This window comes from Pteropus medius, unplaced genomic scaffold (assembly GCF_902729225.1).
Source record: "Pteropus medius unplaced genomic scaffold, Ma_sr-lr_union100, whole genome shotgun sequence".
NCBI lineage: Eukaryota > Metazoa > Chordata > Mammalia > Chiroptera > Pteropodidae > Pteropus > Pteropus medius.
This window is the reverse complement of record NW_024346062.1, coordinates 14,490,586-14,503,259: the sequence shown is the minus strand read 5'-3', so window position 1 is coordinate 14,503,259 and position 12,674 is coordinate 14,490,586. Positions and strand designations below refer to the sequence as shown.

The 12,674-nt window shown below is 37.2% G+C and overlaps 1 protein-coding gene across 13 annotated transcripts in view; it reads right to left on the bottom strand.

Moving 5' to 3' along the window:
- The window catches only part of CAST (calpastatin), a 103,804-nt gene that overhangs the window by 43,120 nt on the left and 48,010 nt on the right, over nt 1-12,674 (bottom strand). For 7 of the 13 annotated variants that reach the window (XM_039875153.1, XM_039875156.1, XM_039875152.1 and 4 more), the window contains 6 exons: nt 8,753-8,812; nt 5,613-5,678; nt 4,937-4,978; nt 3,390-3,446; nt 2,862-2,975; nt 1,740-1,823 (listed from right to left, as the gene is read on the bottom strand). In XM_039875153.1, the coding sequence (XP_039731087.1) occupies nt 1,740-1,823; nt 2,862-2,975; nt 3,390-3,446; nt 4,937-4,978; nt 5,613-5,678; nt 8,753-8,812 (423 nt within the window). The remainder of the gene's footprint in view (nt 1-1,739; nt 1,824-2,861; nt 2,976-3,389; nt 3,447-4,936; nt 4,979-5,612; nt 5,679-8,752; nt 8,813-12,674) is intronic. The other 6 variants (XM_039875157.1, XM_039875155.1, XM_039875161.1 and 3 more) reach the window with 1 other exon arrangement.

Here is a 12,674-nt window from a genome sequence, read left to right as displayed (position 1 = left end):
TTTGATCAATCTCATTTTATGGGAGATGAATCAGAGGCAAAGAAAAGTGAAATGATTTACCACAAATTCCAGCACAAGTCAACTCACAGCTGTATTCCATATGAGCCTCTCAATTTTATTATTTATCTTTTACTGATAACCCTGGCTAATTTATAACTAGCATAAATTTTCAAATTTTGATTACATTTTAAAGCCTATTCTAAGAGATCTAATCCTCTTAAATCCATCTATTTTTCAAACCATTTCATCAACACAACAGAGTAATGGGTACCTCTGGATGGGTTGGGGGTAGTCTCAAGTGGTCTGTTGTAGGAAAATAATTTTTCAATTTAAGTTGAATATTTTCATTTAAAAATTTATATAAAGTTCACCATAACGCCATAGGGTATCTGCATTAATTTGAACAAAAACAATGTGTGTTTTCTCTCAAAATCTGAGAAAAATTGATGCTTCAGGGAGATGTGACACAATTTATCCTATGACTTTACTTGCCATCTATCTGTAGGGGGATACCTCTCACACTGTGAGAAGCAAGAAAATTAAATATATACTTCCTCTGTTTTCATTTCAATCTTCTCATTATTGCTTCAATTACTTACTCGTGGCTTCAGGAGAAACAAGTACTAGCATTTCTAGGGAGGCCTGGCCTCCAAACTGATGCCTCACTCTGCACTGCTATCTATGGGTACAAAGCCGACTACTTCTCATCTTACATTTCCAGGCTATTATCTGACGTGGCTCATCAAAAAACCTAAGGAAGACCAGCCCACAATTTACCAGGAGGGCACATACACTCTCTTCTGAGAGGCTTATGATATCTCCTTTGAAAACCTGCCATAACAACTGAGATAGATGTCACAGCTATTAGTGTGATTTACTAGTATCCCGATAGCTGGTGTCCAGGTAGAAAGCTGAAAGTCATGCTTATTCAAATGCTCACTTTTAAGGGTGGAAAATTTTCAAGTGAGCCAACTAGCTAAGTCAGCTACAGGGAAGAAATATCTTTAGATATCAGAAGTTGTCCTACTTGCTTGTGTGTGGTTTAGGAAGTGTATTGTATAAGATATGAAGATGGCCAATGTCTGCTTCTGTAATCCATTTACTTGTTAATTAAGGGTGTTCCGGGCAAAGATATGCTAACAGCCAACTTCTACTTCTGTAATCTGCTTGCTTGTTCAGGAGACCTCCAGGATATGATCTTAAGCTTTATCAGCTGCCTCCTCTGAAAGCTCGGGGCTGATCTCTTCTAGCCCTTCGTGGTAGAGGCCCGCTAATAAGGGCTCATAATTAATCTCAATTGGCTTCGTGGGTCTCAGAATCGTTCGTGCCATAACACTCACGGCAATCTATTTGCTTTATTTCAAACCAATACATCTAGAAGGCAGGATCTGAGTCAACTCACAAGTTAATTTCCTTGGTATTGATACCAAGCCTTATACATAGCAGGTGCTCAATGAGTATTAACTAAATACATGAATTTTAAAATCATTTTTGGTGTCCTGCTCATTCTATATCCTTTAGCTATGTGATCCTCTTCACAAAATTTCACATATGAACAGTGTTCAGTTTTACTAACTGATAGGTTATTTGAGTGTGGCAGCACTAAAACCCTAAATGGTAAATGAGAGTGAGACCTAAAGCCCTGGTAGGATGGGTCTTCGCTGAGTATACATTTCTCATAAAAGAGACCTGATAAACACCGAGGCCCATGTACACTTTACATTGGCTCATGAGCTCACCTTGTCATCCTGTCTTCCAGATGCCGCAGTTACACCAGCAACAACACTCTTTCCATCAGCAGAAATTGCGTCCTGTGGTTTAGTCTAAGGGTGGGGATAAACGATCAACAGGACTGGTGAGTATCTTTGAATAACTATTTTTTGAGATCGTGCATTTCAAATGTCACTGCTGAGCCAGTTTATCCTCCTGGACATCTTGTAGAGGAATGGTTGCTAGATTCTACTGAACATGGCGCAACACTGGGTACCACATAAGGCTGGACTCGAGTTTAAAGAGTCCGTGCAGATAACACAAATAGTGAAGTGGACCAGGTAGGGACTATGGTAAAGTTGAGCACATTTACCAGGTGTAAATCTCCAGTCAATTCTTGCCATGTGAACCCACCGCTGCCAGATATTGATTTTTCAAGAGAAGCCAGAAATTTTGACTTTAGGTGAAAGATTCTCACTTTTTTGTTGGCAGCTAATTAAAAATAATTTTAATACTGTAAGCCAAAAAATAGATTTCAACAAAACACACATGGGATGCATTTAATTGGTGGGCCACAGGCTTATAATCTGATATAAAGTACATTGTTAAGCTGGCCTAGTTCTTGTCTTCCAAGAACTCTCAACAGGAAAGGTTCTCTCATAGATATTTATTCTTCTAGGAGCTGGCCCCCCAGTAGCTCTAGAAATATGAAATCTATTTCTGATTTTTGGCTCTATAAGTTCATCTATTCTAGAACAAGACTCTAAAAACTCTAAAACTTCCACGTAAACAGCAAATCACGCAGAGCATCTATGTTCCCATAGCCCACAAGGAGAGGGGTCCAGGAGGTGGCCTCAATCTGAAGCTCCCCGTCTGCGAGACACCAGAGCCTGCTACCTTGCAGTCACAACTGGGTACTGCTGTACATCCCCTGGACCCATCTGATGCTCTTCTCAGGACTTTCATAGGCCCACATTTCCACAAGACTATTTGCAAAACCAGTAAAAAGATAGCACAAAATTATGACAATATAAGATATATTCAGCAGAGCTCTTCAGATTCTCCTCCATGTGTCGATGTAGATAGAGGACCTGTCTCTTACTACCTAGTTGATATTAGTGTTTTCCTAGCTATCTGTATGTTTTACCTACCTTTGGTTTTGTTGATTTCTCTGATGTTGGCTGCTCACTTGATCCGGAAACTGCTTTTTCACTATGGGCATGCTTGCTACCTGTATCTGAAGCATGTTTGGATAGGCTTTTTGGCTGAAAATACACACATACACCACTTTGTTAACAAACAAGATGGCAAATAGATACTTTTCTCAATGGAACAGAAAGTGTTCACACAGTTGTGTTTTATGTAGTTATGAACTGTGCGAATTTAAATTGATGTGATATAGATGTGATAAACCTTCACTTTAGGTTCAAAATTTGATAAAACGCAAATCCTTCTCCACAAATACAGCAAGAATCATGAATAAATGGCAAATCCTGCTATTGCCACATGGTGGTGCCGTTTTAGCCAAAAACAAATATCACCCATCCTAGCAGGATTTAAGTCTTGAATGTTTAAGAGTTTAATATTTAATCCATGAGTGTGCAGTGCACACACACTCCTGCCCACCCAAGCCAAAAGGCTTCACCTTATGATATCAAGTCCTAATAATGATCATTTACCTCTCTGTGTTCCTTTGGCTTTACTTCTTGAGTTTTTTCCTCATGAACCACAGATGGCTGTCAATTTCAAAAAATAAAAATAAAAATAAAAATAAAAAAAATCTCAATTACACTGGATTTCATTGTTTTCATATTGCCAAATAGGCTCAAGAACAAAATTTCCAATTAGACCATTCTGCCTCTCTTGGGAAAGGCCCAGTTAGAGAAGTATACGTGCTATCTGGTCAGGGGCAATCCTATCAAAAGTCTGAAAAATGATAATCATCAGAATAATGACAAATTTAGTATTTCACCTAGAATCGTTTTTCAAATAGGTACTCATCTCTAAGTTATTGGCTTTTTTTTCACAATTCATGTGAAGCTTTTGGTAACTACAGGTCCATCCACAGAGATGTCAAATGATCACTGTGACCACTGAGTTTGTTGATAGGGTGTCCAACTCTAAAAATTAATTTTTAAATTTCCTCTCATAGGAGATAAAGAAAACTGCATTTTCTTCAACTAAAAAGTTTATATAGTCATTTCTGTGTTGCAAGTGGAGAAAAAACCAGAAACACAATTTTCTGGAAATAGGGTAGATAGCCAAAAGCATTTAAATATAAAATAGAAGACTTTCCTCTACCTGTCTGGACTATGGAATTATCATCCTCAGAGGCCACCAAGATGCCTTACAGAAAATCAGATAAGCCTCACCTTTCACACAGATGGCCTTGCCCTTGCCTCCACTTAAAGTATTTCAGCCCACAGCATCTCTGTGCTTTCCCACAGGGAACCTTAGGTTTCATCTAAGTATTTATTTTCTTGAGTGTGCTTGAAAGAAATGAAGAGCAGCATTCTATTGAAAAGAAGCATTTGCCATGCCTGCAGACACTCTGAGGTCCATCTCCAAGTGGAGACAGGTCAGCTTTCAGCGTAGACAGCCTTGAGTCAAGAAAGCCAGGGAAGGTGTTCCCAAGGGAGAGTCTCAGAGCTGTCTCTTTAATGGCTAGTTCTACCAACCAAGATAAGACTGTCAAGATTAAGCCAGCCACCCTCTTAGGAAGGATTTTTATCTTTAAGTTATCTAGGTGCTAGGTTCAACAGACAGTTATTCTTGATATCTCATTATTAAAGTAACTGGATACTCATTACCCTTTGCCCTCTCTCCTTTATTCCTGCCGCTTAGTTTTTTAAACAATTACTTCACTTATAAAAAATATAGATTTGAACAAATTCCTTTTGAAATGTATTGTTTTTATTTATAAAATAAACATTAATTTTATATATAATTTTAATGTTATAATTATTTTATACTCTATAAAATCATGTACAAAAGAATAATCCAAAATTCAATAAATTAGCTGACAAAAATCCTTTTACCATTCAGTACAACCAATGGAGAAACTTGGTTATTCATTACTATTGTCCTAATCCTCTCCAATATTTGTTATTACTTGTTCTGTTGATTATAGCTACTCTAACAAGTGTGAGGTGGTATCTCATTGTGGTTATATTCATTACTATTGTAAAGAATCCAAATAACTCACCAGTTGACTTAAATCACTTACCTTAGTTAACTGTGACTTCTTTTCAGGTTCTATTTTTACAGCCTAAATGCAGAAAAAGAAAGAAAAAGGATGGAAGGAAGGAAATAAGGGAGGAAAAATGGACATCATTTACAAAGTTTATCAGATTTTCTCCAACTAAGGAAGCTAAAAAGATGATTCTGATGTATTTATAAATATAAACTTTATGAGTTAAAATTATTATACTTTGTTTGGAATTATAACTCTTAGATAAACACTTAAGCACACTAATATTCTGTTTTTACTATTTAGGTGCCAGTTTACATCTCACTTTTCCTATGAGTATCAAAGATACATAAAGATTTATTGCTATGAACATTGTAGCTAATACATAAGCAAAAGAAAATAAAAACCCTCATCCTTCAAAGCCACTAACATAATAGATCTCTGTATGAGATCTTTCCTATGATGAGTGAAATACTCATTATAGGTTTTGGCTGATGCTGTGAAGCAATGGGATAGTGAAAAAACTGAGGGCACAGAAAGCAGTGAAATTTATTTTTAGTGCCAGAACATGAGCAATGGGTGACAGCCTACTAGAAAGTCTGTGATGGGTCAGAGAGTCACAGAAGATTGTGAACTGCAATCAGCACGTACTGGAAAGCCAAAGTGAACATTAGCAAGCAGAAATGTGCCCCGGTACAATGAACCACGTCACCTGTTTCCTGTGCCTTTTCTTATTAGGAGGATGAGGTCCTTCCATCTGATTGCTGATTGGAATGGCCTAATATAAGAGCACAACCCCAAGTATGGTCTTATTTTACCTGACAGTCAAATAAGTACCACATATACACAGAGCTAAAATGTTTATATCAAGACCCATTACACTCATTTATTGCATCTACTCTATGCAGATATATATAACTCCAAGAAGTTGAAGGAGCTTAAATTCTCAAGTCTCAAGCAAACATTTCAGTTTGGATTTACTTTTCCTGGTATAGAAAAATCTGTAAGTTTTTCATTAATAAAATTAGGTTCGGATCTCTTTCCTTTTCTTCCCTTCTCTGCGTAAAGGCTGCTTGAGCAATATTTTTCCATCTATATTTCTAATGCTTGGTTATGATCAAAGGAAAAGTTTTCTAAAATTCTGGCAATCTAATTGTACAACCATTTTGTAAAAAGTGCATGTGTTTTTATTGTACAATAAAAATCTAGAGATCTAAAGTTCTAGGAATGCTCTGGAAGAATTGGTTCGGATTTAGGATCTTTAGTGGAGTATTCAACAGAGTTTTACCCAACCAAAGGTTACTTGTGGCAAAAAAAGACAATTCCTTAAGTATATGTATGCATTCTTGGCATAGGAAAGATAAGAAAACAAAAATAAAATTTGATTATTTTATGGATTTTTTCAAAGTAAGAAATTAAAAATTAGGCCTAATGCTCCCTATAATTTCTTTCCCTTTTATTTGTTTGGTGGTATTAGCACAAACTTCTATTTTTTAAATTCTATTATCTGAAGAGGTTAATGCCAAATATCTTCTTAATTTACCACATCTTGTGCTTCTGTAATGAAGATAGATACCTTCTTCACATAATAGGTTCTTGTTATGCTGACACACTTATGGTTTTGGGAAAGAAACAAAGTTCGTGATCAAAGAAATGTTTGGTTTTTTTTAATTTTTTAAAATTTTGGATCTTTTCAAACTGGATCTTTGTTAATGAGTTTCCAAATGTGCTACTATGCTTTCTTGAATTTATGCAAATGTAATTCATTAAATTGACAAGAAAAATAAGTGAGCTGGTATTGTAATGGTGTGAATCTATTAATAGCTTCTAATTTGTAATTGGGCAATCAATACAATTAAAAATGTACACTCACAGATGCAAGGTTAAATCAATTCTAATCAATTAGAATTGGTAGTCACACTGCTGTATGTGAGATCTAAGTTCTCCTTTTCACACAGCAGTATGTGTGTGAGAGAGAAGTTAGGTCCAGACACATCACCACCCTGCAGAGCTAGACTGAATTTCATTTGAAAGGTGTAGAGCATGACAAAGATTTGGCATAGATATTATCTTGAATTAACATCTTTTCTCTAAAAGCTCAAAATATTAGGAGAAATATGCTCATCAAGTTCACGAAAATCTCTAAAAGGTTAGTAAAAATGTTATGAGCCAAACATCAGAAGCACATGGAGATAATAATGAGTACAGTGTGACTAAAGTCCACCAAGGAGAGAGAATTGAGGCCAAAAGTGGTCCAGAGTCAGCCACTGGTGACACGTCATCATGTGCATCTTATTTTTGTCTCTACCTCTCTTCGCTCTCCTTCTACTTTCTTCTTGCTGCTCCATCCCTCAAGTTCTATAGGATTGCCAGAAATTCTCATGATTAATGCTTAGCTATGGCTGAAGAGTTTGTTGACACTTGCCCTGGGAAACAGAGCACACCTGAAATAACCATTGATCCTTGAGCTGAGAGTCAGGGAGGATGAATTAGAATCAAACAAGGGGTCGAATGTGAACCAAAATAATAAAAAGGAAATCCTGTATTTTTGGTTCTCCTTTTATCTACTTTTTTTCGTTTTTATCAACTCTAAGGTCAATGAGAATTGGTTTTTGGTAGACACTTCTACAGTTTTAAGATTATTTTAAGATCGAAATAAGATTTATTTTTAATTTTTAAGATTAAGGTTGGTATAAATAAGTAGTGACAGCTAATAGATTAATTATGGATCAAATAATGTATATTTTGAAAAAATTAAGAAATTAATGTAAATGTAAAATCTAAATAACAATTTTAGATTAAAATACATTTAAAAATTAAAATGAATGCTAGATGACATTTATAAGAGCTTAGATTCAAACAGTGTGTTTCAAGATATTTGCAATGTCCTTTAAAGACAGTTCAAGATGAGGCCATAGGATTCCTCAATAGTACTAAATTATGGTCCCAGTACTAAATTACAGCATAAGATCCCACTGGGATAGCAAAATAATATAGAAGACAGAATACAAAACTGTGTTGGTGATTTTAAACAAGGGCAACTTAGTAATAAGGAGGTAGGGTAGCTCTTCAAGATACTCAGAAATATCGGCTCATAAGAATTAGTTGAGAACATCTGGAAAATGCTACCTCTTTAGTTCTCTAGCCAAGAATATTCCCAAGAAACAGAGCTTGAGACATGGTAACTGAGGGAGAGGGTTTAAGACAGCGTCAGCCTACTCTTCAGAATTAGGCTTACTCTATGTGGCAATCTTATTGGAGAACATTCTCTTATTTTTTCTTCTGAAATTCAAATAAATAATTATTAGAATAAATTCCAAATGCAGCTCAACAAAGGTTTATCAATAAGACAGTACCCCATATGACTCAAATTTTAGAAAGAAACTTCAGAAAGCATTGGAAACAGCCAGTCTGTTTCACTTCTTTCTATGTTCATTTAGTGTAACTTTTCTCATTCTTATATTTAGTTTTAAATGACTGGAATAATAAAACAATTTTAGTAAAAAGTTAAGGAATTTATATGCTTATTTAAAGCCAGAGAAATGCACTTCGATTATCTTACGAATAAAAACTCAGGTCTAGGACCAAAATAGCTCTGGGTGACCACACTTTCCTAGATAGTCTAAAATGATAGAAGTATATAGATGATGTTGGAAGTGAATATTGAAAGGAAAGCTGAGTTTCTGAAGATCCCTATAAATTAGGAAGAAAATGTTTATTTCTATAACCTAAGCCTCCTAGGACATACAAATCATCTGTCAACTATTAGTCTACTTAATCAACTATTGTTTTACTTAATCATCTTAAAGGCATTCACATTCACCGAAGCTGACCTTGGAAGACTCTCCATACCTTGGTTTCTGTGGGATTCATACTGGAAGACTTGCTGGTTGAAGCAGAGGAAGTGGACACCTAGGAAAGAAAGAAAGAGTCTGATTCTAGTTAACCTGCAACCTACTTCATCCTTCGGCTGCTCTTAACCATACTTGCTCTTACCTGTTTATCTTGGTTTTACCTTGTCTAGAGTATAACTCCCACAAAAGTCCAGTAGGCTGTTTTGCCCAGTGGGTAAAAGCCTTTATAACCAGATAAAATGGGTTCAAATTTGGGATGTGTTACTTACTAAATAATCTTGGGCAAGTTACGCAAATTTTCTGATTTTCTGTTTCCCCTTTCTCAATTTTTCTTCATTGGGTAACAACCACCTTGTAAGTTCATTACCACCCTGTATATAAGTGCTCAGTAAATATTATTATAATTATTGTTTGTGTTATTTTTGAAAAGAACATGGACTTTATATTTGATAGAAAATTGTTCAAATGCCAACTCTGCCAATTACTAGCTCTGTGATTGAGTCTCAGTTTCCTAAGTACATAAAATGGGGCCTATAACATATATTTTACGGGGTTGAGAGTATTTGAAATAATATGTGTAAAATGTATGGCACATTGTAGGTGCTCATTAAATTACTAATGCCTTATTCCTAAGGTATTTTACAAAATAGAAGGAACAAAACATAACTCTGGGAAACAGATGCAGCTCGATTAGAATCATCCTGTCAGTGTCACTATAAGGAAGAGACATGGGAGATGGGTTGAATACCTGTCTCATCTAGGCTCCTCCCTAGTGGGCAAAGGACATTAATCATAACTAAAGTATTCAAGAAACACCTTTCCTAGGGATGCAAGGGGGTAGTGGAATCAGCCCCTTCAATCTACCACCCAAACAGTGTGAGATGTGCACATGATACTTGCATGGGTTTGAATATTACTCTAGTACTTTACTTGCATTACACTGGTTAATATTAAATAGACGATTGCTATCTTTGTGAATTCCAACGCAGGCTCTTTAAATCTCCTTAACATTTGAGTCTGTTAGATTTTAGAGCCCAGGGATTCCATCTGGCACAAGATGCCTTCTTAAGCAAGCAGCTGTCAGTAAACAGCTGCTGCCCTGCCAACAATACCCGGAAGCCCGCCTCTGATGCCCTGAGCCACTTCAGAGGCCAAGACCCAGGGCAGAACGAGCCCATCCCTGCTGGTCTCCCGCCTCTCCAATCACCACACACGTCCATTCCAGGTGACTGTGTGAACTCACTATAACCCATGGCCCATGAACAAAATCACCTTCCTCACAGACCCCACTCAATGTAGACTATGTTGGTGCTTACAGTTAAATTACCATGATTTACAAATAAAAGCCTAAAGTTTCAGAATACCGATTACGCAACATAATCATATGAACTTAGCTAATTCTGAGCACCCTTCGGCACCAGCTAAGCGTTCCCCAACTCCAACACACCTGGTCCTGTAGCAGGGCATGAAGTGGTCTCTCTTATATTCTAGAACTGGAAGATGTACCAAGGTAGGTTCTCCCACCCCCCACCACTGAATTAATGAACAAATATATGAATATTCACTTTTTCTTTGAGAATTTTTTTAATTTGTGGAGATTAATGTACCCACATGTATATAATTCTATCTTCCCACAATGAGAATTGGTTGTACAAATTTCCATTCAAACTCAAGAAGTTCTGCTTTGATACATCCCACTCCTTCAATGATTACTCTCAACCATATTAAACCACCAAAGACCAGACACTCCGTATGAAAGTGCTTTTTAAGCTGCAAATCTTTAAATGGACATTAATGTTCCAAACATCCAAATTTACTAAAATACCTCCCCCCAAATCACACAGCCGTAGGGTTTCCAACCTACCTTACTACTTCATTAGGCAACAGCTGGATGTGATCCTGTATTCCTAGAAAGGCTTTCAAAGGCCCACCAAGAACAGTAAGATCTACGAGGACTAGCTGTTAACAAGCATGGAGCAGGTTACCATGGGAATTTAGCTGAAGGCCTTGGCCCCATCTGTTCTCAGCATAGATTCCTCCATGGAAGTTTCACCCTGTCACTAAGTCACTAACATTTTGAAATTGAAATAAAAGCTATTCATGGGGTCTGGGTATAAGGGAAATAATCCTACCCCATTGTGAACCCATTCAACTCCAGACAACTATATTTTGTTTTCTTCTATTTTTAAAGACGAGGACCTGTTTTGTTATCTTTAGTGAGATACTGAATATACTTTCATTTTAAATGTTCTAAACTTTTTAAATTTCTAATTATAGGTGTGAATAACATGATTGAAAAAATTTGAAGTTAATTCAAATGTAGTTTGTTAATTCAAATGTAGTTTGTATTATGTTAGATGATAGGAATACAGTGGTGAAACAGACAGGTCCCTATCCTTGCAAAAGTTATAGCCTCATAAGAGAGAACTTGAATAATCACTTCAATGATTACTTGCGGTAAGAGCTATAAAGGGGCCCACAAGAACAGACTAGACAATCAGAGTTAGTTCAGGAGACAGTCGGGACAGGTGATGCTGAGGAAGGGACAGTTAACGTGACAACTGAAAGATAAGGAAGCATCACCCAGGCAAAAGGCCAGGAAGGGCCCTCTGAGACATGTGTGCTGAGGCTGGGACCTAGGCTGTCTGACTTCTAAACCAGTGATTCTGCAGCAGGACCTACCACTTGGCCAGCCCTGCTAACATCAAGAGGCATCCAACCGTAAAACACAACCATCAGTTCTCATATATACAAAAATATCTCTACTGGGATTAGTGCTGTAAGTCAGCCTGAATTTGCAGGTATAACAATACTTTCACTTCCAAATGACCCATGCAAGTCTCTTAACATCCAGAGTATCGTTAGTTTACATTACAATTTAAGTGCTCTGAAAGAGGTATGAAGAGAATTCTACGTGACAAAACAAATGTTTGAGTTCCAAGTCAGTTTCAGGCCCACATCCAATGATCTTGCTGTAATTGTCGAGCTGCATTAAAAATAAACTAACATTGATAAAAGAGTAATTTCAGCCTAGAAGAAATTAATATTTAATCCTGTACTTATCCAATACAGCATCTTATATCCTGGCATTATTCAGCAAAATCTCTTTAAATGTGTTTACTTGCTAAGTAAGAATTCGGGAGGTTTACTGCAGTAAATGATTAGCGACATGACAGAAAGATGATATGCTTTTAAGACCCCTGGAAAATGGACACTGCTTTCCTTTTTCACATCTATTGTGCAGTTGTCTCCCAGACTACAGCCTTTTAGCTCTCTTACCCATTCTGGCCGGATTAATCCTCTCTCATGTCACTCCATACACGTCTCCCTCTAAAGTAGAACCAGCAATGATGACTCTTGTTGCCCGCTATATCACACAGAAATCTATTCCCTTGCTTTTAAAGACACCCAGGCTTCAACCCCACGTCATCTCCCAATTTAGAACAGCTGCTCTGGGAAGCCAGCCCATCCCTGTCTCAGAGTTCACCTCACTTACCTCTCCCTTTATATTGTTTTCACACAAGTGCCACTGGTTAGGATGCTTCTCTCCAAATATCCAAATCCTACATGCCTTTCCTTTCAGGTGTATCTTACTAGCTCCCAGTCCTGGCATGGTAACTTCTGAACCACTACGATCAGAACTTAATGGGCATCCTCCTTCCCCTATCACGCACTCACTGATTCAGAGCACCACATACAGGCAGATAATCCCACAACTGTGTCATGAATTGTCTCTTCCACCAGATGGCGTCCCTTAAAAGAACTGTCTGTTGGGTGCACCAATGTGCTGACCTCCAATCTTACTCACGGCAGGTCTCTATCCAGGGTTTTTTTCTTGTTTATACGGGGAACCTAGTGAGGCTGCACGAGAAGAGATAGAAGACCTAGTACCAACCTCAACCATGGGATGCTGGAGGTGA